This window comes from Pseudochaenichthys georgianus, chromosome 18 (assembly GCF_902827115.2).
Source record: "Pseudochaenichthys georgianus chromosome 18, fPseGeo1.2, whole genome shotgun sequence".
Taxonomy (NCBI): Eukaryota; Metazoa; Chordata; class Actinopteri; order Perciformes; family Channichthyidae; genus Pseudochaenichthys; species Pseudochaenichthys georgianus.
Window position 1 is genome coordinate 21,573,490 of NC_047520.1, and position 25,736 is coordinate 21,599,225.

At 41.4% G+C, this 25,736-nt stretch overlaps 1 protein-coding gene across 3 annotated transcripts in view; it reads left to right on the forward strand.

Moving 5' to 3' along the window:
- Window positions 1-25,433, forward strand: part of map4k2 (mitogen-activated protein kinase kinase kinase kinase 2) — a 41,505-nt gene extending 16,072 nt beyond the window's left edge. Inside the window, exons 9-32 of one of the 3 annotated variants that reach the window (XM_034106005.1) lie at window positions 20-151; window positions 336-398; window positions 502-583; window positions 812-928; window positions 1,115-1,193; window positions 8,222-8,280; window positions 8,363-8,415; window positions 10,677-10,715; window positions 11,122-11,155; window positions 12,634-12,790; window positions 15,723-15,901; window positions 16,084-16,125; window positions 18,874-18,958; window positions 19,067-19,146; window positions 19,915-19,975; window positions 20,049-20,172; window positions 21,006-21,064; window positions 21,138-21,241; window positions 22,122-22,302; window positions 23,206-23,274; window positions 23,353-23,439; window positions 23,520-23,590; window positions 23,681-23,736; window positions 23,954-25,433. In XM_034106005.1, coding sequence (XP_033961896.1) covers window positions 20-151; window positions 336-398; window positions 502-583; window positions 812-928; window positions 1,115-1,193; window positions 8,222-8,280; window positions 8,363-8,415; window positions 10,677-10,715; window positions 11,122-11,155; window positions 12,634-12,790; window positions 15,723-15,901; window positions 16,084-16,125; window positions 18,874-18,958; window positions 19,067-19,146; window positions 19,915-19,975; window positions 20,049-20,172; window positions 21,006-21,064; window positions 21,138-21,241; window positions 22,122-22,302; window positions 23,206-23,274; window positions 23,353-23,439; window positions 23,520-23,590; window positions 23,681-23,736; window positions 23,954-24,041 — 2,101 coding nt within the window. In that variant the 3' untranslated portion in view covers window positions 24,042-25,433. The remainder of the gene's footprint in view (window positions 1-19; window positions 152-335; window positions 399-501; window positions 584-811; window positions 929-1,114; window positions 1,194-8,221; window positions 8,281-8,362; window positions 8,416-10,676; window positions 10,716-11,121; window positions 11,156-12,633; window positions 12,791-15,722; window positions 15,902-16,083; window positions 16,126-18,873; window positions 18,959-19,066; window positions 19,147-19,914; window positions 19,976-20,048; window positions 20,173-21,005; window positions 21,065-21,137; window positions 21,242-22,121; window positions 22,303-23,205; window positions 23,275-23,352; window positions 23,440-23,519; window positions 23,591-23,680; window positions 23,737-23,953) is intronic. The other 2 variants (XM_034106009.1, XM_034106006.1) reach the window with 2 other exon arrangements.
- The last annotated feature ends 303 nt before the right edge of the window (window positions 25,434-25,736 follow it).

The window sequence follows — 25,736 nt, forward strand, 5'->3', positions numbered from 1 at the left end:
CTCCTGCTCCTCTGTGCAGGATGGCTCCAGAGGTGGCAGCAGTTGAGAAAAAGGGCGGTTACAACCACTTGTGTGACATCTGGGCTGTTGGCATCACCGCCATCGAGCTGGCGGAGCTCCAACCGCCCATGTTTGACCTCCACCCGATGAGGCGAGTCAGCAAAAAGAATAGCCAGTCAGACGATGGAATCAGACAGAGTTAATGGTCTCCAAGCAGAGAGACTAGCAGAAGAGACTTGTGTTATGTAACTGTGTATTTTATTCTTGGACAGTCAGTATGCATGTAAACACTTAAGACATTTTACAGCCCCGTGACATTTAAAACGATGTTTCAGAGCGCTCATGTTGATGTCCAAGAGCAACTTCCAGCCTCCCAGACTGAAGGATAAATCCAAATGGTGAGTCTGGGTTTATTTTAGAATCACAGCAATGATTTAATTCCTTGAATCTTATCCATATCTGTTCGCTGTACAATTAATCCCACTTTCCTGCTCCCCGCAGGTCGGCAGCTTTTCAGAGCTTTGTGAAGATGGCTCTCATTAAAAACCCTCGTAAGAGGCCCTCCGCCGAGACACTGCTGCAGGTTAGCTTTCTCCTTATAGCTCGGCATTGATCAATGGCAGTTAACTAGCCATCCGTCTTCATAAATGCACTATTAATGAATGCCATCAGTCCTATTTTTAACCCGTATCCAGCGACGTTTGATTCTCTGGTCTGTTGAAGAGCTTTGAGAAAGATGACGTGATTTTCTTCCATCAAAACATTTCTTGTGTTATTGTTCATCGCCATAATCGGATTCTTGTTCCTCCAGCATCCATTTGTGACTCAGCTTCTGACCCGTAACCTGGTCATCGAGCTGCTGGACATGGCCAACAACCCTGAGCTCCACAACACACACACACACAGCATGGACGACAACGAGCTAGAGGTCAGTACGACAAGGAGATGGCAGAACTGATGCTGTTGATATTCATTTGCCAGTTTAAATAGTGCAGTTACAGTGTGACTGCTAAATGCACTTTCTGTTGTCACAACGGAAAGACAACAGAGAAATGATAGAGGAAGTGGCGCTCCGTGTTCTTGCTGGTGTGTCATGTTAATGATGTGTTGACAGGTTGGGGAAGTGGCTCCAGACAAGATCCAGTCAGCAGGGAAACACCTGCCTGTAGAGAGGACCCTGTCTGAGGAACAATGTGAGAACACACCCATACACAACGCTTTTCAATTTGCTGAGTTGATGTTAGCCAAGTATTTCCTGGATCTGGACCTATCCCTGTGAAGCCGCTAATCCTGGGTGTTAAGCTTTCTGAAGCCACGTGTGGTTCGGTGACGTTTTCCTGCACACCTTTTCCACTTGACTCAACAATAAACTTGATTTACCTGAAAATAACAAATACATCCAAATATCACTATTGTGATCAGACAATCGTCAAAGATACAGTGTCAACATAATGTGCTAAATAAAGCACCAAAGAATCTTACAACAATTTGCCAAATAATGTTATCTTCAAGAGAATAATGCACTTAGCAATGTGGTCGGAAAACTGTCCGCCTTCTGCCATCTGTCCCAACATCAGCATTCATTTAGAGCCTCGCCCGACACAGGTCATTTATTCACAAAGAAGGTGCCCGTGATCAAACCATAATTAAATTACATATCTAATCAGTTCTAAAAATAATATGTCAGAGATAATGATGTGGCTCAAATGTTAGATATTCTCATCGTTAATCAGAATGTTGGTTTTATTCTGGATTCGTCTTTTTAAAAGTGAATGACCATTTCCCCGTGGTACAAATTAGTGAACAGATTTCCACAACATCTCCAGTTTCAACTATTGAAACGGAAGACTTATTAAGTTAGTTCATTTAACACACATATCGGAAGACATTAGAATAAAAGTTCTTCCCAGCTAGCACATGCAATATGTCTGGAATTGGCAACACAACTTAGAAACTCTAAATAACGTTAGATATAAACAATGTATGGTTTTGAAAAAGCTTCCACAAAGAGCTGCATTCCGATCAGGTGCTGTTTCAGGAATACTTTATCTGCTAAAACAGCACTCAAGCAAACATAACACAGCGTGTATGGTGATGGATAATCAAAACACCAACATTCTAATTGTTTACATACGTGTGACACAGATTCTGAGGTAAACCTGGTCACTCAATTTATTTTATTGTATTGATTTGATATAAATTATTTTATGTGAACATCCAAATTTGAGAAAGATGAAATGATTGGTGTCGACACCACAACATTCATAACGTTCATGCAGCTCTTTATCATTTACATTGACATATAGCCCATATACTGTCTGTCTTAAAACTGCACAGTAATACCGTGTGTTCCTGACCAGCGCTCCATGGCAGTGCTCGTAACTGCATGTCTGAATATACTGTATGTTGGTTGTGCTCGCTGAAGAGTGGCCTCATTGTCCGCTATGATCCCCAGCATTCAGTGCTGTAATCTCCATAATATGAATGCGGACAAAAGCCCCTCAGTGGGCCTGCTGATGGCGGCCCCCGCCCTGTAACCCGTCCACACGTGTGGGACGGGGGCAGCGTCAGAGGATGGCACTGAGAACATGCCTGTGTGTGTGTGTGTGTGTGTGTGTGTGTGTGTGTGTGTGTGTGTGTGTGTGTGTGTGTGTGTGTGTGTGTGTGTGTGTGTGTGTGTGTGTGTGTGTGTGTGTGTGTGTGTGTGTGTGTGTGTGTGTGTGTGTGTGTGTGTGTGTGTGTGTGTGAGACAGACAGTGGGGCTCCTATGCACTGCTGAATGACTTCATGCTGCTTCGTGTGGCGTAAGGTTTCTGGTGTGATTGTCTGGCTTCACACTCTGCCCAGTACCAGGTCGTAAATCAACCTGACCTCAACTTCCCTTATATACAGTGTGCTATTCATAGGCCCACGAGCCACAGACACATCCCTCACCTGCACCTCGGCTTGACCAACGTGCTCTTTGAAAGCTCAAGCTGCTGCTTGTGGGGCTCGTGCTGCTGCTAAACTGAGATCACCGATGGATTGGGCCTTCAAAAGGCTGGCATCAAAAAACGTGTCCAAATGTAATCGTATTAAATCAATCTGTATTTTGTGTACATTAAGCATTCATGTTTTGACATTTAATCTTAGGGAAGTTAAGTGTGTTTTGCAAAATGACTTTCGAAGGGTTACGTAGAAAAACATGATTCTCAAAATAAGGTATTGAAACAGTAAAGCAGGGATCACCAACTACATTTGTCCAAGGGCCGAAATGTAACCAATGGACACTATCGCGGGCCAGCGATTTTTATATTGCCCAGAATTTTATAAATAGTATTCAGATTACTTTTAGAATACTTTCTTTTTCCATAACAGATGGGTATGTTTTGGTGAACAGGAGACACGTATTTTACTGTTTTCATGGCTTATCAAGAACTCAAACAAGACATCTTGGTGTCATTCTGGACAGCTCTCATCTGCACCCCCCATAAAACACATCACCCGGACTTCTGTCTTAAAACCTTTCCTTGGAATATGTTATGCATTGTAAGGTGTCCTTGGGTGCTTTGAAAGGCGCCCCTAAATAGAATGAATTATCATTATTATTTATTATCTGAAACGATGTAATAACTTTTCAAACTGTTTCCAGTCACTTGCCCCATGCCTTCAGCAGCAGCAGGCCATTCACTTTGATTTCATCCCGTTATGAAATGTCATCATTTCGACAATAAAGAAATGATACATAAACGTTATCTTGCACATTTTATCCAACCATCTCCGTTTCTAACTTTCAATATATTTTAAAAGAGATCTCTCTCTCATCTGCGTGCGGGGGCGGGGCCTCACAGACACGCTGCATCTCTCTCTCGCTCACAGACACGCTGCATCTCTCTCTCGCTCACAGACATGCTGCAGCGCTGTACAGTGTGCACACAGTTCTGCCGGTAATGAATATTACATTTTGTGAGGAAACTTTTCCACCAATAATTCCAATAAGTATTCCAAAATGTATTCACTTCAGGTTTACGAAAGTAACTGTAATCAGATTACTCGTTTTTCAAATGTAACGCCAGCTGAATACAGTTAGCCTACTTGATTTTTGTATTCTGATTACGTAACGCCATTATGTTTTCCGTTACAACCCAACCCTGCTTCTAGGCTACTGTCCCGCAGCTCCTGCCTCTCTGTTGGACTCCGGTACTGCACCTTACTCACGAGACGTTGTAAACAAAGAAATGGGTGGGGGGCGGGCGAATGCAGTAACCACTCCGCCAACGCCACAGTCACCCCCGTCGTGCGGGCCGGATGAGAATGTCTGGTGGGCCGGATGTGGCCCGCGGGCCGCCAGTTGGTGGTCACTGCAGTAAAGTTTCAGTTCTGCATTATTTAAAGTCATGAAGAAAAGTGTTCAGCCGGGGTAATGTGGTACAGCTTGGCTCGTAATGTCATGAGTTTTGCAGGTTTTTGCTCATAAATCAAGGTGTTGGGGACATTTAAATCTTGAAGAAAAGTGAAGACATCATCAATATTTTTACAATACTTGAAGAAGTAAAATTCTTACTCAAACTTGGCAATCTATCGGACATTTCTCTCAAAACCAGAAATGTCATCCGATAAGAATACAGCGGATCACCAAAGTCAACAGGATTCCTTCTGGAAACATGAACGTCTTATCCATCAACACATTGCACTGCATGGACTACATGCACACACTGTAGTGAAACCAATGGCTGCTAACAAGGTGGGAATGGAGTAAGAAGACATAGTAGTTTTAGTTTGATAATGACAAGCAACATTTACCATCTCATTAGTGTTGATTGTGAAAATGTTGAAGGCAAGTTTCCAAGTTGAAATGATGACAGAAGTTCTGTTGATGGAGGCAGGCATACCAACACACAATGAAGCTGAGTGAGACCAGAGAGCCTTCCTCTCTGGTTCTCTGGTCTCCAGTCCTCTGCTTCAGAGTCACACTGAGCGCTCAGCTCCTCTGTGGTGAACAGCAGCCAGATACTTCCTGATCAGCACGTCTCAGTAAGAGCATCAGAGGTGGTGAACATAAAAATGCAATGGAATTACTGACATGAATAACCAACTGTAGAAGGCTGTAACTATGCTGTAACATGTACAGAATGTAGGCATGTCTATATGGATGTTGTTTTAATCCAAAATCATCCAATATGTGGTCAAATATTAGATTGGATCTTGAAGTGTATACACCTGGAAGCAATCAATGGTGATGCAAAACAATCATGGAATGCATATTAAGAGAACAATTACTGTATTGTAATCTGACCTAAATCTAAACTTTCTATTTTTGGGTTATTCAAATCCAAAGTTGAGTTTTGACTGTTATTTCAAAGGCTCTAGAGGCTTGTCCACATCATATGTTGACCTGATGCTGTTGTTAAAGTAATGCATTTCAGACAATGCATTTTAACATTGTTTGGATACACGTGGATTTACTTTACCTTCAGGGGCATTTTAAAAATGGTGAGGTAGACGTTCCAAAGAACATTGTCTCCGCCTCTGGGGACCATGGATGTCCTTGAAAATCTTTATCCAAATCCTCTATAATATTTTTAAGAAGAAGAAGTGTGTGTGTGTGTGTGTGTGTGTGTGTGTGTGTGTGTGTGTGTGTGTGTGTGTGTGTGTGTGTGTGTGTGTGTGTGTGTGTGTGTGTGTGTGTGTGTGTGTGTGTGTGTGTGTGTGTGTGTGTGTGTGTGTGTGTGTGTGTGTGTGTGTGTGGTCTAGCATTACTATACTTGTGGGGACCTACATATGTTTACATAGTCACGTGGGGACTGGCTTCCCTTATGGGGACAAAATGGAGGTCCCCATAAGGGGATCATTAATTTTAGGGTGAAGACTTGGTTAGGGTTAGGGTAAGGGTTAGGTTGGGGAAGAGCGCAGGGCTCCAGAGGAGCACTGGCTCTCGGTAGATAGGTGTTTAAAAGAAACATTAAAAACCTCGTAAACATAAACCTTATAAAACCCCTTTTAAAAGCATCATAAAAGCTCCGTGAGGACAAGACCGTTTCAGACGAATGGTTAAAAAGTGCAGAGCGGAGCCGGACCACGGAACGGCGGCAGAGTATGTTAAAAAGCAGATCTCCCCGTCCCAGGATCTGGAGGGTGGTGTGTGTGTGTGTGTGTGTGTGTGTGTGTGTGTGTGTGTGTGTGTGTGTGTGTGTGTGTGTGTGTGTGTGTGTGTGTGTGTGTGTGTGTGTGTGTGTGTGTGTGTGTGTGTGCGTGTGTGTGTGCGTGTGTGTGTGTGCGTGTATGTGTGTGCGTGCGTGCATGTGCCGATGTATTTACGTGTGTGTGTGTGTGCGTGCGTGTGCCGATGTATTTACGTGTGTGTGTGCGTGCGTGTGTGTGCGTGCGTGCGTGTGCCGATGTATTTACGTGTGTGTGTGTGTGTGTGTGCCGATGTAATTACGTGTGTGTGTGCGTGTGCGGAGCTTGTCCCAATGGAATCCATAAAACACCCTAAATGATAGGGGATCTAAAATGGCCAATTTAAAAGTGATTCCAGTTCTATTCGTATAAGCCGTGCATAGAAGTGTAAGTGCAGTTAAAACACAAGTGCAATGATAACAATACAAATAATTAAAACATTCTCCCCAGTAATATTAATTTAAAAAGTAAAGGGAGTGTTAAAATTAACTAATAATAATAAAATAAAGGAAGGCACACCGGGTTAGTAAAATCGTGTAAAATGAACTGGATGTCACTGAAAAACAGAAACCACTAAAGTCGAGGTCGGGTAAGTCTAAAAGATTCCAAAGGGTAGCTGTTTTTTTTTCTCTGTTTATTTAAAAGGGTGGCAGGTAGGTGAAGAGTTCCCCTCTGCGGGTGGTTTTCTGGCCTCCAGGTAATAAAATAATTTAAAATAAATATAAACAAATAAAAGCGTCCCTCCTCATGTGGCTTTGATTATTATCAGATAAAAACATACACATATATACATTTAAAATTATAAAACATGTAAGAAGTAATAAAAACATAAATATGAGGTTAAGGGTTAGGATTAGGCATGTGTTGGTTCTGGTTAAGGTTAGGATAAGTCTCCAGGAAATGCATGTAAGTCAATGTAATGTCCCCTGAAGTGATGTATACATGGTGTGTGTGTGTGTGTGTGTGTGTGTGTGTGTGTGTGTGTGTGTGTGTGTGTGTGTGTGTGTGTGTGTGTGTGTGTGTGTGTGTGTGTGTGTGTGTGTGTGTGTGTGTGTGTGTGTGTGTGTGTGTGTGTGTGTGTGTGTGTGTGTGTGTGTGTGTGTGTGTGTGTGTGTGATTAAGTCCCTGATGTATTCTCTGCTGGATACAACATTGCTGTGTCATGTTGCTGTACTTCAGTTAGCTAGCACTAGCTTGTGTAAGAAAGCAAGATTGGCTATTTATCTAGCTTTTATTTGGGTCTTTCTTGAAGGTTTATGTCACATGTATATACGATATATTAGATTTGTTATCTGTAAATTGCACCGTAGATGTTAATATAACTTTTGTACAGGGTTGTAACATTAGTTAGCATTAGCCATCACAAGATAATAGTCATATCAGATCAATGTTGGAGCAGTTGAATTTGAAATATGTCATTTAAAAAAAGTACTTAAGTACAGTACTTGAGTAAATGTACTTAGTGACTTTACACCACTGGTGACAATGGCACAAAGAATCTGAAATGGTCTTGATATAAACAAACTACAACGTTTAAATGCTCCTATGTATTTGTCAATAATTAAAATAAGGAATTATTTAATGTACTATAATAATATAATACATAAAAAACAGCCATGGTGCATAATGGGTACTTTTACTTTTGATACTTTAAGTACATTTAGCTGACAAAACTCCTATACTTCCATACTTAAGTAATATCTTGAATTCAGGTGAAGTATTTTCAGACCGACGTATTTCTACTTCTAAAGGATGTAAGTACTTCGTCCACCACTGAGCGTCACAATGTGATCATCTATTGTAGTGTATAGTATATACTTATTAGCTTATGATGGACGCTATAGTAGGTGGTGTGTGGCTACAGAGTGCATCCTGTCGGCAGCTCCTATGCTAGCGCTAGCAATACACGTAACAGGTGAGCGCTCATCAATAGTGCATGGAAAGCTCTGGATTGAGTGTGAACACCAAGGCTTGTTTTTAACTGTCTTGCACCAGTACAAGCCACAGTTCTGTGTGAGTACTGCGTAGCTCTCGTCTCACTCCTATCACGTTTTCTTTCCAGTTGACCAAGTGAAGTTCGGGCCTCGAATGAGGAAAGTCACTGAACCATATCCTGATTTGGTAAGTCTCTTTTTCTCCACACTATTTTTGTGACAGTGCTGTTTCATAATAATGACATGTACCAACGGGCTCTGTCCCCTAGCATGGCTCTTATGATGACGACTGGAGTCTGTCTGGAGAGGAAGACAACTCGCCGTAAGTCTTCTTCTTTTTCACGCTTCTATGTTCAGTCAGTAATTATTCTGATGACAACAATGGAACTCCTTTCTCTACAAAACACAGTGATAATGTTTTCCACCACTGTCCAATAGTGCCTCCGAATCCAAAGTGTTCTTCCTGGCTTGAGAAATGTTTGAATTTCTACATGAAAAGTCAAATGTATGTGTTTAAGGGAAACTCCCCTGAAGGTGTTGAGTGAGAACGAGCTAAGCTTTCCAGATCTCTGGGCTCTTCGTCTCTGCCGCCGCGGGGTTCACACACAGCCCGATTTGATCTCAAGTGGGACAGACCAGTCAAACCATTGCAGCCTATAAATAACCCTGCCACAATACTTCCTTTCTTTAAGTGAAGAACTAGTACTTTCTGAACAAGTTCACAATTATTATTTACAGAACATCTGATAAAAAAATCGGAGAATGTCTCTCTTATCGAACAAACAATTAATTAATCATAGCTCTTCTCAAATGTCCTCGCAAGTTCTTATTTCGTGGTTTCAAACAGCGTGAGTGCCATTAAACACATTTGCATTGCAGTGCATGTGTTGAAAAATATGGATTGATGTATTTTTTGCAATTTTCTAACTTTGCAAAGTCATCCAGTACTGGACCATGTTGTGGGTCAGATCCTCGGGACATGGTCCACTTCCCTGGGCTGAGCGCTCCTAGCTACGTTAGCTAGGACTAGTCTAACACACCTTCATCTCATCAAACTGCTGATGGGGAAGTTGCATCGTGGATAATGTCGGATCCATGTTTTAATAAACAAGAAGAATCAATAGAATAAAAAGGACAATATCTATAGTTCTGCTCTATCATACTTAAAAGAAAAATCCATCTTGAGTCCGACAATGTCAAAGAAGTACAATGATAAGTCAGCAAAGTACTGTTTTAAGAGCACTGGATACTGTGTTGTAGTATGGAGCCTTAGTCTAAGGATAGAGGGTCTGAGGACAGAGGGTCTGAGGACAGAGGGTCTGAGGACAGAGGGTCTAAGGACAGAGGGTCTAAGGACAGAGGGTCTGAGGACAGAGGGTCTAAGGATAGAGGGTCTGAGGACAGAGGGAGGGTCTGAGGACAGAGGGTCTAAGGATAGAGGGTGTCGTTTTCCTCATACTGATATTCTGAACAGTCTGTGTTGTTGTATTTCCCGTAAAGTGTCTCTACTGTAGGCTTTATCTATTTATGTACAGCACTTTGGCTCCACCAGACATCGTTTATAAATGTGCTGTATAAATCAAACTTGATTTGATTCATTTCAATTTCGATAGCTTACTTTGTTGCACTTGCCAAAAACGTAACATTTGATCTGTAAAGTCATTAGCTAAACATTTTCTAAAATCTCTATCAAATCCTGAAACAAATAATTATACAGAATGTTGGGGGAAAAAATGTGTAATATGGTCTGCCATTCTGCATACAAATAGAAATAACCTTAAGGGACTTGGTGGCATTATTGGACACTAGAATCTGACTGACCAACCTGGATATTAAGAGGCTGATTTCATGGGCTGACTGTTGTGTAATATGTGTCGGTATTGAAAGCAGTAGTAATAGTAACAAACATGTTAGTAGCAGGATTCAATCATTTGCAGTATTACTGTTGGTCTGACTATTTTAGTATGAAAAGGATCGTTCTGGTTTATTATACCTCGGGTCTTATTTGTGTAGCTGTCAGCATCATTTTCCATCCGTTAAATGAACATGTTACTTCTCAAATAAGCACTGATGACCAGATGTTTGTAATGCCTTGATTGCATTTGGTGTTGTAGAAACCCAAGGGATGTGTGCCACTTCTTCTTGTTTCTATGGCATGTTAACCATGAATGCTGCGTTGAAGGTAAATGATCACAGCTGCCATATTTAATGAATACAATACAATAACATGTAGGTACTAGTACACCTTGTTAAAAACGTTGTTTCAGAGCCTGGCCGTTTTGACATACTCGCATACATTTTGGAGGGAAATTTACAAAACCGATTTAACCACACAATACTACATTTAGAATACATTTCAATTCTAATACCCTGGCTACATCCTGGGGTTTCTGATAGTAGTGGTGGCCACAATTCAGACACGATTTGTAATAAACCAGAACATTTAGCAAATATTGTCAGCCGTTTTAGCCCAAATATAGGCAGTATGTTTGGCTCCAGAGAGCGCGGGCAGTGGGCCTCTGGTTCCTTCCCCCCGTTGTTAGAGCCCTCCAGGCAGATAAACACCAGGTCTTCCTGTTGCAGGAGCCTGCTGGAATGTGTGGAGCAAGCTCTGCAGCTGAGGTAGGCCACGCCCATCAACTCCAGCCTCTAACGCCCCCCCACCCCACATCCATTCACCCCAAAGAAACCTGTGACTATAATCAATGTGAATATGAGCTAACGCCAAACCTCTTCAGCCTCATCGGGGGTTTGTGTTCCCTCCCCGCTAACCCCCCCCAAAGTCCTGCTGTCATTCTCCATGAGGTGGATATGATTCAGCACAAACCCATTGTTCTCTGCTTTTTGGGCTTTTTGTCTCCTTTTGTTTGGTGTTTTCTTTAAGATGTGTGTTGCTGCTACTCCCCTCCCCTCAGCATCTTCAGCTTGTGCCTTTGTTGCCATGACGACGCTCCTTTTCCATGTCATTAAGAGCCTTGATGAGGTTACTGGAGGCTGATCAGAACATTGTTGCTCCCTTTTCCTTCAGGAGTTTAACCATCAGGAGGGCGCCCTCTACTGATGTGAGTGTTACCCTACACTGTGGTCCAATCCCATGCTATGCACTGGTTCTATCCAAGCACACGTCTGAAAAACATGTATTATTCCTGAAAACATCAGTAGAAAAACTTAAAAATAAAATATTTATCATTTTATAGAATTACATCATATAAACATTCTACAATGTTAGGCTACATAACAGAAGAAAGTATAGTAAACTGAAATGTGAAGTGTCTTTGGTGGCCTTTTAATCGGATCGTAAAAATAACATCAACAAGTGGTCCTAGCTTTCAAACGCTAATATAATAAACTGCCTCAAACATTTCACTCAAAGACTCGACACAAAAACCACCTGGGCTGTCTGCCATTATGTGTGTGTCTCGTATGAGGAAACGAATGACTTGCAGTAAAGGTCGCTGTGGAAATCAAACGGACACTATGTGCGGGTCTGAGCCCAACCATCAGACCATCAGAGCACCATCACTAGCACCATGCTGTCCCTCGAAGGCACCGCATCTATGCATTAAACTTCACATACAGTTACTACTATTATGACCTACACTACTATAGATTATACACACTAGTAAATACACTATATACTATAATATTGATAAAGTCCTGCCTGTCAGAAATCATTATAATGTACATCATGTTGTAGAAAAGAAACACATTATCACACACAATTACAATAATGCATCTTTATTGCTTGGGATAGTAGATTCATTTAAATTCGAAATATTGGTTAAAACAGCAATTTCTTAGTAATTACAATCAACAAAAAATGCTGATTTGAGATGAAGTTATATACGGTATTTTAATAATTGATGCGTGGTATGATAATTGATTAAAATGTAAATCCATCAGCTGCAGTGGCATTAGCACAGTTTGTGAAGAATCACTGATAAAAAGAACCCCAAATAAATCCTTGTGGCGCATCCTTTCTACATCGATGGAGCAGACAACAAGGAAGCAGACGTTCGAGACCGGACTGAGCAACATTAGCATGATGTTATGAATGAGAATACTCATTTCTAATATTTCAAATCATTTCCTAAGACATTTCCTGGAAAGATTTTTAATCTATTACTTACTAAAATGATTTAAATCACAGAGTTGGGGAATTTAAATTGATTATTTACTTTTTATATATATTCATAAGTTTACTTGAAAACCTACAAAGTTGTGTGCAGTGCACAATAAGCCACCTGAACATGCAACATGGCAACAAAAAGCAGTATTACATTACATTGAATGTATTCACCTGAATTGTAAGTGGATTTAGTTACTTCCAAATCCACTTACAATAAGTGCATTCCATCATAAAGACACAAACACTTAAAAAAGCCAGTCCTACTGACGTGATGACGATCCACATTATAACACACGGTGAACACTTTGTAGTATCAGTGTACAGTATGCAGTTGTCCCACAAGGTGAGACAATCAGACAGACCCACCATGACCCCCCCCCAGAGTGTTTCACGTGTGCTGCCATGTTTCAGGGGGGCAGGAGGAGTGGTCTGTTCGGCCCCTCCACAGCCTCGCTGCCGGCCTTCAGCTCTCTGAGTCCCCGAGCAGAGGAGAGCGACCTGACGCTGAGACCCAGCTGCACCCTGGGACCTGAGGCTGCCACCCCTGCTGACGCCCCCTCCCCCACAGGTACCCCACTGTCACTCCATCAGTACTCAGTACTCAGCTTTACTCGTTTCTAGAGCTCCTTACGCACACACAGCCCAAAGCGCGCTGCATGAATTGCATCGAAATAATCAACCAACTACACAGAACAAATTAAACAAGACTTTAATTAAATGTACTATATTAACAGGTTCCACATTACTGTATTAGTTGAAAGCAATAATATTAAGTTGAACCTATTTTTTTTTATTCAAACTTAATATTATTCATAGTAAAGGTTTAGGAAAATGTACTTGAAGTATTAGGAGAAGGAGAAGTACTCATTGCAGAAAAAAGACTCATGGTTTTAGTTACTTAAACATAATGTTGGATGGTTTGATCCATACCAAATAATCATATTTAAAAATATTTTCTTAACTATTGTGTGTCAAAATCTGAATGTATTAAATAACTAGTAAATACATTTGTAATATAAATGTATTGGGGTAACATTTGCTTTCAAGTTGTAGTTGAGTAAGTATAAACTAGTACAAAATGAAAATAGTTGGGAAAACTTTATATATAGAAATGTGTATTCATTGGGATAAACCCCTTGAGATGCACCATCTCGTTTTCAAGGGGGTCCCGACAATAGCAACAACTTACAGACATACATAAACAAAAAGACAAAATGCAAAACATGACACTCAAGACAAACCACATACAGTCTGTTAAGTACAATTCAAGCAATGCAGACAATCATTACAATTTGAGACAGTCGAGCAAATCAGTTTCATCAATATCAGTTTCAGTAATATCAGTTTCATTAATATCAGTTTCAGTAATAACAAGTACAGACCAGCTGAAAGTGAGATGATAATGCATGTTTAAATAAACCCAGTGATGCAAGAGATCTAATAGCAGCAGGTAAAGTATTCCAGTCTGTTGGGGCTTTGAACATGAACGCTCTTCTGCCAATCAATTACTAAAAATTAAAGTACCTCAAGGCTCAAGGTTCTTTATTGTCATAGCTACAGAGTAATTATGTCGTTGAAAATCTTAGGTCACAGGCTTCTCCAACAATGCAACACAATAATACAGATAAGCAGACAATATTAAAGCAATATTAAAGTATATTATATTAAAAGTAATACAAAAAAGTGGAATAGTTAAAAAAAAAAAAAGAAGTGGAATAGTGCAATACGAGTCTTTATAAAACGCACAAGTCAAATGAAGCAATCTGATTGGTTCTTAGCCGTGATATACTGAGCCTATACCACGGGTAGAATTGTAAGTTACTTTTCACAACAAGTCAGTATCCCTCCGCGTCTGAGAAAAACAGTATACCGTTGGGCTGAACTGGAACTGGAACAAGAAAGCAGCGCAGAAGTAACGGGGCAGAAACCCTCCTTTTTACGCAGCGGTCCAGACATAGACATCAAACGGCGACACATATTCAGTGTGCAGTTCCTTTGGCATTAGGGCAGGGATATCTAGATACTTTCCAAGATTTGACATAAGGAAGTGTGCTACTTTTAAAGCAAGCAACGATGTTTTCAAATCTGTAATCAACGAGGTCCGCAAAAACACTATCGACCAATCAGATTGCTTGATTTGACTCGTCAGTTTTATAAATATATTTACATTTCTTCCGTTACGGAAACAAACTTACAAAGCATAAGATGGAAACATTTAAGATTAACTTCGACCTCCGGGGAGGTCTTACTATGGAAGAGTGGATTGAGGAGTGCCTATCTCCAGAAAAAAAAGCACCTAAACGACGACATGCAGAGCTACGTGAAGAGCAGGTAGACGGACCAACTGGAGAAGTAGCACCATTCAAAAGCTTTCTGATGCGGGTCTTGAAACAAAGCAGAGACATGATGACCGTTAGTGGCCACAGGTGCGAAAGCTCTCTCTAGAGCTACTGTAAGCCGAATCTCGGGGACCGGAGAAAGTGGAGCAATATTCTCACCACGCCAAGCAACAACCTAGGATAACCTCAACAAGTAACCACGTAAGCCATGCTACTGATGCTGGACAGGTTTTCAGTGGGTGCACAATAAACTGCAACATAAATGTAAATAAATAGCCAAATAATGGATCAACGCTCTCTGTCTAATATGTTAGCTAGCTGTTAGTGTTGTTGCATAGCAACCACCTCGCACTATGTTTCGTGCAGAAGGCAACGGAGGGACTATTTTATTTTGAACATCATTATTTACTAATAAAAACTATTTAAATTAGAGTGTGTATTTTTATTTCATATTGCCACACTTGGTAACCGTTTTATAAAAGCAATAGCTCACTTCAGGCCGTGATATATGCTCATTATATCACAGCTAAGGGGCGTGGTTCGGCCCGACGCGAAGCATTCCAATATACAAGTTATTGGAATGATATATTGATAACAGATAAATAATGACTAAGTAGCAGATGAATGTTGTGAAATTGTTTCAACAGTTCAGGTGTTTAGCAGTCTTTTTGCCTGCGGGATGAAGCTGTCTCTGAGTCTGGTGGTTTTAGTCCGGATGCTGCGGTAGCACCTGCCAGACGGCAGCAGACAGAACAGTTTGTGGCTGGGGTGATGGGGGTCTTTTGTAATCCTGAGGGCTTTCTTCCTGAGCCGCTGGGAGTAAAGGTCCTCCATGGATGGCAGCTCCGTCCTGGTGATGTTCTCTGCAGTTTCCACCACCCTCAAATGTGTAATAGAGTACAGTACTTGAGTTAATGTACTTAGTTAGGCAAGGCAAGTTTATGTATATAGCACCTTTCAACACAAGGCAATTCAAAGTGCTAGTTACTCTCCACCACTGGGGAAATAACTTTAAACTCACTAAAGAAATATAGACCTTTCAGTAACTAAGAAAAACAAGGTTGTTTTCGTAAAGTCTGAGATCTTAACTGCGAGTGAGACCCTTCCCAGGGCGGGTCAAAGCCCCTGACCTCACTTCCTGTTCCTCTCCTGTGTTCCCAGTGTTGGCCAGGTGCTCGGCCACGCAGGACATCAGGCAGCGCTGCAGTGACCCGTGTCTGCCTGAGGGGGGCGCTCCGACTGAAGGGGAGAATCGGAAAGTCTCCACTGATTCCTCCCCGAGAAAAGAGACGCAGCTGTCCCCCGAGTGGAGCACGCTGCGGAAACACACTGAGGACGCTGTGAGTGGACTCCATAGGACCCCTCAATAAGCTGTGTGGTCTGCTAACATAATAACTTCCTCGTGTGTGTCTGATGGGGACAAATCACGCAACCAAACAAGATCTTGATTCTTTAATGCATCTGATTTACAGTTTTTATCGTCCCCTATGTTTTGTGTGTGTGTAACCTTTGACCTTTCTAGAGGGCTGATTGTCATGGACTTCCTCCTACCCCTCAAGTCCATGTAAGTGTGAAATCTAACAGCATGTGACCACAAATAAAAACCAATGGATTAACATGATCAGCTTCTCGCATGGCATGAACGAGCTGCACGAGGAACACATTTTGTTTAAAGGCCTTTTTATCGCTGCACTGTTTTGTCCCATCGGTTTGGATGTCTTTGTTTCCACTAAATGCAGGTATTCTGTATATTTGGAAACTTCATCGTCCAGACGCTGCGTGGTATATTTGGAGTAGTATATCCTAGTGCAACTTTTAATAAGATAAGATGGACCTTTATGCATCACACATTCAAGAGTTTAAAGCAGCAACAGAGTCACAGTGAAAAACAGGACAGTACAGATTCTTTTAAAAATGTATTCCCTTACAATTGGTAGTTACATGTAATCACTAACCTAATCTGAGTATCTCATTATAAAAGTAATGTAACCTGATTTCTTTATATTACATTTGGATTACCTCAATATCAAATGCAATACCAAAAAGATGTTTTTTGTTGAAGTGTATTATGTAAGACAACAGAACAATGTAACCTTAGAAAAGAAGAACCCAAGATATTTAGGATCAGAAATGTGTCATGTGTTATTACAGATTTTTGGTTTGATAAATCCACCTTGTACATTTAAAATAAAGAAGCCTGAAAGTAGTCTCAATGAAAGCAACATACACTGTAATCCTAGTAATCCCCATTTTTTTTTTTTAATGTATCAGTAATCTGATTACATATTTATTTATGTAACTAACTTTTTCTGTCAGGCCCCCCCTTTGGAGAAGAGAAAAAGTCAGGCCCCCCCCAACACAAATAGTCAGGCTCAGTGGCGGCGCCAGAGACTTCTTTTGGGGGTGCTGTGGGGTAGCTTGACGTTTCATAGAGGGTGCTCAAACATTTAGGGTTTCCCATTAATGCACCAGCGCTACAGTGGAATGTTCTACTGCAACACTCCCCACGCACACACAGTATACCCGTTACTGTTACAATGAAGGCTCGATAATCAGCTCACGGCATATAGGTGTAAGCAGGGGTAGAGTGCTATTTTTATAGGTGGTGTGTGGACCTCACATAGGGGGGTCCGGGGGCAAGCTCCCCGGGAAGATTTATTTTTTAAATATTGAAGTTAAAGCATCAATCTGGTGCACTTTGAGAGCAACATGAAGAGATCTATGGATACATCTCTCAACACCCATATGAAACAGAACTGTAAACGGATTTACTTTTTCTTTATGGATATTTTACAAATCACCCTTTTAAACTGTATTCATTTTTTTACTGTCATATAGTATTTCAAACCTGTTTTTCATTTATTCTCTTATTTTTTTATAACTATAATGATCATATAAACGTGTGCCTCGGAAATAATTGTTTACATTAATGGTGACCAAAACGTTTGAGACCCACTGAGATAACACTGAGAGTCCTTTAGCTCACTGAGTCTCTCAGTCTGACAGGAGAGGACTCTCCTCCACCTTGTTGTTGAAAAAACTCCTTATATACGTTAGCGTAGCTCGCTAGCACCAGAAGCTAACAACAACGATCTCCAGTACCGGTGCTCTCTCTCTCTCGCTCGCTTGCACACACAAAACGGCTCGTTCCACACACACACAGAGCCAAGCTTTAATGAAACACAGAGACCCAGACGTAATAGTACTGCATCATATTATTTTCGAATCAATAATTTTTCAAATTATGATTTTTTTATTTTTTTTAATAACCGTTTTTCCTCCTGGTCTCTCGCGCCCCCCCTGGCATGCCTCTGCGCCCCCCACTTTGAGAACCACTGAACTAAGGGAATACAGTTACCCTTTCATATCCTGATTACGTAATCCTGTTACATTACATAGCATTTAGCTGACACCTTAATCCAGGGGTGTCAAACTCAAATGCACAGTGGGCCAAAATAAAAAAAGTGGGTACTAGTCGAGGGCCGGACTGGTTCAATGTTTATTGCAGAACGTATTGAAATGAGCTTATTGCACATATTAAACCTGGAACTAATAAAGCTTACATGATTGCCTATAAAAACAACATTAAACATTAAATAATCAGCTGCATTCATTTCTTATCTGCAGCTTTTCCAGAGTAATTTCTTATGAGTACATTTCCCCAAAGGCCAACAACAGCTTCAACAAAACTATTTCCCTCAAAGAGAAACCAAACATGCCCTGCTGTCGTGAGAGAAAGTGCAGAAAGAAGCATCCATTGAACTCAGTGTGCTGCTCTGAGATGCTAGCTCAGACACTTGGCATCTCATCTTGGGAGCAAGGTCATCAATGTTTGGGCTCAAGGTCATCAATGTTTGGGCTCAGGCTCTGAGCGGAGGAGACCCTCAGGATGGAGTGAAGGTGTGCGTGCAATATACCGGCGGGCCAGATCTAAGAGTAATTAGAAATTATCCTGCGGGCCGAAATTAAATCCACCACGGGCCTGATTTGGCCCCGGGCCTCGAGTTTGTCACATGTGCTTTAATCCAAAGCGATTTATAAACCATCAAGATTCAAACTAAAGACAACAAGATGAGTGCCGACATATTTACTTCGAACAAGCCAGACCATTGTAAGTGCTGCTGCATGAGTAAAACTCTTAAGTGCGTTTTCTTTGTTTTGATTATTCACCATGGAATAAACGAAACAGTTGATCATGTAATCCATTACTCCCCAAGCCTGGTGATACAATACTTGTCATAATCATGCATGCTTTTGGTGTCAGCATTAACATGTCGGACCCTCAGTGATCAGCTGCTCTCTGGTTCTGTAGATGGGAGCCTGCTTCTCCAAAGTCTTCAACGGCTGTCCTCTTAAAATCCACTGCGCTGTCACATGGGTTTTCCCCAAGACAAGAGGTGAGACAGTCATGTCCTACTTCCAAACACAGTAAAGCCACTGTAACAGGAACCCAGATCAATGAAATGATGGAAACAATTCCCCCTTTAAACACTTGTCCTTCTTAGATCAGTACCTCATTCTTGGGGCAGAGGAAGGCATCTACACGCTGAACCTGAATGAACTCCATGAAGATACACTAGAGAAGGTAAGGAAAGAACACAAAGACCTCAGCTCGGGACCTTAGAAGAGTTGAATCTTGTCAATCTACTCAGTTGTCCTTGCTAGCTCCCTTATAGAGGAAGACAGAGGAACATGTTACATCTCATATTGTGCTTAACTTGCGATCTGCAGATGCCCCTGCTGACAATGAGACCCAACCGTTCTATGGATGGCCGTTTTTGAACCATGAAAACCGTCAATTGTTACAACAGTTATTGGCCGAAAGTGATTTACCGCAAATACGAGAGTTATTGAGCATACATTTATAAATGTCCCCAAATATCATTTTGTTGGTTGTTGGCGTGCTGTGTAGCGTGGCTCAACAACACTGCTATAGTCAGCCCTACTAGGGCGACTGTGGCGGCGAGGGAGTGCGGTCGTCCTTCAACCAGAAGGTTGTGGGTTGGATCCCAGCCCGTGCAGTCAACATGTCGATGTATCCTTGGGCAAGATACTTAACCCTGAGTTGCTCCCGATGGCCAACGGTGTGTGCATGTTCGGTACACTGCGCTGTATGAACGGGTGAACGACATGTAATGTAAAGCGCTTTGAGGGCTCTTAAAAGGATGAAGCGCTATATAAGTACAGTCCATTTACCATGTTCTCTATATTGAGAGGTGTTTTAAAGAAAAGGTATTGCTATTTGATTTTGCCCCTATTGCCTTGCCCTATGAGACAACAAGCCACCCAGACTGGAGATATGAGCAGGGATGATATTTCTCAGGAAAGATCCGATGTCTGTTTCCCCCCACAGATGCTGCCTCAGCGCTGCAGCTGGCTGTACGTGATGAACAACGTGCTGATGTCTGTCTCAGGTAACTCCTCTCTCTGGGCTCAGAGGACAGTGAGACATGTTGTCCCTGCTCTAAGAAAGTCTGTCTCCTGCAGGGAAGTCCTCCCAGCTGTTCTCCCACAGCCTGCCGGCCCTGTTCGAGCAGAGAGGAACTCTGCAGAAGAAGACCAGCAGCCTGTCCCTGAACACCAGCCGCTTCACCGAGAGGATCAGCTCCAGGTATACCAGCAGGAGGACGTGGACCTGGCTGGGTTAGGGGGGTTACTTTCAAAATGTAATCTGTTACAATTTACATGGGAAAAGGAATCAGTAACCTAATCTGAGTATCAGAATATAAAAGTAATGCAGCCTGATTACTCTCTGTTCCTTTTGGGTTCGCTTAATATCAAATGCAGTGCGAATAAATAAAGAGAAAATAAAAAACATAAAATGTTGCCATCTACTGAATGTACAGTTTGTGTGCAGGGTGGGGGGGCAGTGGTGTGGGGGAGCAGGTTTCTGATTGTCCTCAAGTAACAGAACATCGTCACATTACACATTACTTGTTTTTTTACAGTCATTGTAAAGGAATGCATTTTTAAAGTAACCCTCCCCTGGATATCAGTGACACTGTTAAGATGTACTGATAGAGCTGTTAATCAAATAACAAAACTACAGCGTCAAATGCTCAGTTAAAGTAAACCTCCTGAGTTCAAAATAAAAATGTAAATATGAATCATTAAATAGACTTACATTGCCAAAGCGGGAGAAGATGGATGGATGGACATGGCCCTTCTCAGAATCATATTCACTTTGATTATTCACACATGAATCACTTTGGTAAAGGTGAGTTTTTTAAATACCCTAAAAACTGCTGGGTAGCTTTAAACATTTAATAATAAAATATATAATGGTGCTATTGAATGCAGGAATACGAAAAAAAACATACATATAAAAAAACAAGATAAAACCGAATGCAAAGTTAAACACAGCAGAATATGTTCTGTATACTGTAATAGTATTTGAATATGTAGATATTTGGAATAAACTGTGTTTTCTCTCTGAATCTACAGAAAGTTTGCGATATCTGTGAAGATCCCCGACACTAAGGGCTGCAAGAGGTGTAGTGTCGGTAAGTGTCGCACGCTTCAGATGCTCTCATGATTATTCAGTGACACCAACAGACCCCCCCCCCCCTGTCTCAGCCAGGAACCCGTACACCGACAGCACGTTCCTCTGCGGGGCGGTGCCCTCCGGCCTGGTGCTGCTGCTCTGGTACGAGCCGCTGCAGAAGTTCATGCATCTCAAGGTCTGTTCTGCTTTCAGACCAAGGAAGTGCTTCATGCATAATAAATAAAACATTAAATAATAAATGTAGTGGAGTCAAATTACATTATTTACCTTTTAGATGTAAGTACAATTTTGAGTAAAAATGCAAAGTATAATTAAATGGAAATACTCAAGTAAAGCATAAGTACTTCAAAATTGTACTTACAATAAGTTAAGTCAAATAATTATAAATAAATGTCACTTTCCTTTAGTCTCTCCAGGGATTGCCTGGTATCAGGGAGGCGTGCGGCGCAGTGGGTTGTGCGTTGGTGTTGGGGTCAGGGGAGCACAGGTTCAAACCCCACTGCAGTCAGCATGTCGTTGTGTCCCTGAGACGCTTCACTGCCCACAGTGTTGAGGATGTGAGTCGCTTTGGATAAAAGTGACATGTCATGTAATACAAGGCAAATGTATTTATAGCACCTTGCAATTCAAGGTGCTATACAAAAATGAAAGACATTCAGACAAAGGCATACAATGGGTCTAGTAGTCAATATTTAAATGACATTTTATTTTAATAAATCTTATTCTACATTCTCTGCAATGTATTGTGTTAGGGTTAGGGGGTTACATTGCACATTGGTCTTGAAGGATAATCTTACACTATTTTGTTTCTTCTTGAACTATTTTATTGTTTTTGTTTTTTTTAAAGAATTGTAATATGTCTTATATATGCTGATGTTGCATTGTTTAAGGAGCCTGGAACTTAAGATGTCCACTGCCATAGCTAAACTGTAGCTACTGTGCTTATTACAATAAAGCCTTTAAACCTTTACATCTAATGTCCCACTTTAAAACCTTGAATGAATCCCATTCCTCTCTATCTTCATCTAACCTTCCTCTTCCTCTGTTCCGTGCAGCACATCGCGATGAAGCTGCCTGACTCCCTGCAGATATTCGAGCTGCTGGTCCTGGTGTCCGATGAGTTCCCCCAGCTGTGTGTCGGGGTGAGGGACTGTAGCGACGGGACGAGGCCGCACAGCCAGCAGCTGCAGTTTGACATCATGGAGCTGAACAGCACCGGGCCCCCTTCAGCTCCAGGTAGGAAGGCTGTCTCTGTTCACGCCTCTGGACAAGTAGGCTATCCGAGGTCTCTTCTGTTGCTCATGTTGTGGCTTCAGCAGTGGCTACAAAATAATAGGTGGATGAATAGACTTTATTTATGAAAATAGGGGACATAAAATCTAAACAATAGTGTAAACTCTTATTTCAAACATGATCAATCACACATAGGAACAGCAAGGTAACACTGTGGAAATGTGCTAAACAAGATACACTTGATCCAGACAAACTGATTTATTTAGATGGCTAAAATACCTTTTGATGCTCCCCCCGCCCACAGCTGCACTTGTGTACTTTTTTGAAATATTGGTACTTTACTTGAGTTTTTCAATGTACTGCTACTCTATACTTGTACCGCTACATTTCAGAGACGAATATCATACTTTTTACTCCACTACATTTATTTATCACTCACAGTTACGTATAATGCAGTCGAGTACTCCTGATTTACACGGTATGTAGTATCTAGATATGGTCCACATTGATAAACTACAATACTCAAATGCTCTTACAGTACATGTATGACAAAAAGGATACTATGACAACCGTAGTAATATAATACTGTGAAAAGACCCACTCTGCATAATGAGTACTTTTACTATTATACTTGAAGTACATTTATCTTATAATGATTCTTCTATACTTTATATTATTCTTCAACGGGCCAATGTGCGGAATGAGTACTTTTACTTCTTGTAATAAAAGTATATTTTGATTCAAATCCTTTTGTACTATGGAGGAGTAAGTGAGATGACCCCCTCAGTCTGTCCTGCGGTCCCTGTAAAGCTGAGTCTGACTGTGTGTGTGTGTGTGTGTGTGTGTGTGTGTGTGTGTGTGTGTGTGTGTGTGTGTGTGTGTGTGTGTGTGTGTGTGTGTCTGCAGACAGTGGAGCGCTGGGGGCCGTGCAGGTCACCCAGATGGACAGAGACACTGTCCTCATCGCGCTAGAAAGTAAGTCTTTCCCTCTCAACACGTTCCAAACCCATCATACGGATTCTTAATGTTCTGTCTCGTGGTCTCGTGGTGCAGACACTGTGAAGATCGTGAACCTGCGAGGGTTCCCGTCCAAAGAGCTGGCAGCTGAGATGCTCTTTGACTTCCCAATCGAGACTCTAGGTAAAAACAATCCTGCGTAACACAGTCAGTGACACTTCCTGTTTCTGCTGACCAATGAGTGACTTGAACTCTTCTCCCAGTCTGCCTGCAGGACAGCGTGTTGGCTTTCTGGAAGCATGGCCTGAAAGGGAGGAGTTTTCATTCAAATGAGGTGACTGGCTTTACGATGCAAGGCCTTCTGGGACGAAGCTGTGTTTGTCATATTTGTGTCTATAAAATGTGTTTCCATCGTTATCTGCAGGTTACACAAGAGATCATAGACGAGAGCCGGCTCTTCAGAGTTCTAGGAACCAACAGGTACTGACACGAATGTGACAATACCAACATCCTTCACTGATGACACGACAGCAGTGATACTTGGAGTAGTCGAGTTAAAGAAAATATAAACTAAGATACAATGAATCACGAAGATCAAGAAATCGTTTTAAATTCTTTACAGAATTCTTGAAGAGTGATTTGTGCTTCCTAAATGAGCATTGTGATTTGTCCTCCTTTTTGTCTGAACCTTGTGCAGGGACATCATCCTTCAGAGCACCCCGACAGACGAGCCCTCAGCGCTGAGCAACCTGTACATCCTCACCGGACACGAGAGCAGCTACTGAGAGGACAGGGAGGCTCCTTCTCCCCACGTGACCCTGGGGGGGGGGGCTCAACGCCCAGTGGGGCACATGGTGTCCAGACAGCAGCACCAACCAGGGGAACATCTCGGTTTGTAGTTCAGCTAGCCGCTCAGACTTCAAGCCGCTGCGCCTCACATGTACAAAAGAGACCTTCTAAGTGACTTGATCACTTTTGTGTGCAAAAGATTTTCATGTAGGAAAACAATTCATACTTCCAGCTTTAATGTCAGTGCGACTGCCGCAGGGAAACGTGCCGGTCCTGCTAATACGTGTGCTACTGTCTACTGATGTCATCATGCACCACCGACTGTAGTAGAACATGGTCATAACATCTGTGACGGCACATCTGCAGACTTATATCAACCCATTACATGAACTAAACTGAATACCCCTTAAAGAAATATCGATTTGCATAAATGACATGAAGATGCAAGGGACAGGAAGTTAAGACTTATTTCCATTGGTTGAACTGAAGCTGAAGTGGGTTGCCTTTTTCCGGTTTATTCACCATGATTTCTCCACCACCATCATATTTGTGAAAGGGAGACTTTTATTTTTGGAACACTTTGAATATAACTAAGTTTATGCTGAATGATAAGTGTGTGGCTAATAGAACCAGAAGTAGCTTTAATGACGTAAATACTCCCAGGTTGTCAACATGGAAATCCTTCTCCCCTATCCCATCCATCCCATCTGCCCTGAACGCAGCATATGTCATCATGCCAAAGAAGTAAATGATTGTTCTCATTTTAAACTGGGACCACTTCCATTGTTTGGTGTGTTGATTAATATGTGAGGTGTTCAAATGGTATCAGCCAGTAGCTACCTATTTCTATACAAATATGAGAGAAGCTCTCTTTAAGAATATACATGATCTGGTTAAAGCTAGTTTAAAAATAGAAACAACATTTCAGTCATAATGACATTGTCAGTCTGAATATTACAAACAGTGTGTGTAACCATGTACTTACCCAAGAACGATGAAGGGTCCTTTCATTGAGGCCACACACTGCTTTGCCTGTGCCTCTGTCCCTTATCCTTAAGGGACTTGAACATATAGGCTAAATGTACACACAAGGTGCCATAGAAATGTAATGCAATTAAAGTGTACTTCTGCTTGTTTGATTAAAATGTAAATTCCACTACATCAGAGTTGTGTGTGTAATGATATTTGTTATTTATGGAAAGGGAGCTGTACAAGTAACACTCACCTTTCCCTGAGAGATACTTGAAGGACATAATATGCATATGGTTATTTGTTTTTTAAAGATGTTGTTATTGTAATTGTGTATACATTTTAAGTATATAACTAACAATACCGTTTGCTCATTGTATGGAGGGATTGTAATATGCACAATAAACGTTTTAATATCCTTTGGAGTCAGTTTTTTAGTTTTGTCCCTTTGGTTGCGTATGTGATTATAATCTAATAATAAATCTAAATAAACATGTGTGGAGCTGAGGTAGGCCACGTCCGTCAACAGCAGTACCCCAGTAGTATACTGTAGTTGTGCAATGAAAATCTTAGGTTGGTAGGTCACAGGCTCCTCCAACAATAAAACATAAATATATACATGACATAAAACAAAATAAAAATAATGCAAGCTCAGGCATTAAGCAGTCTATTTATTTCTTCCTGTATTTATTTATATATTGCCTTATAGATGAATGTATTCA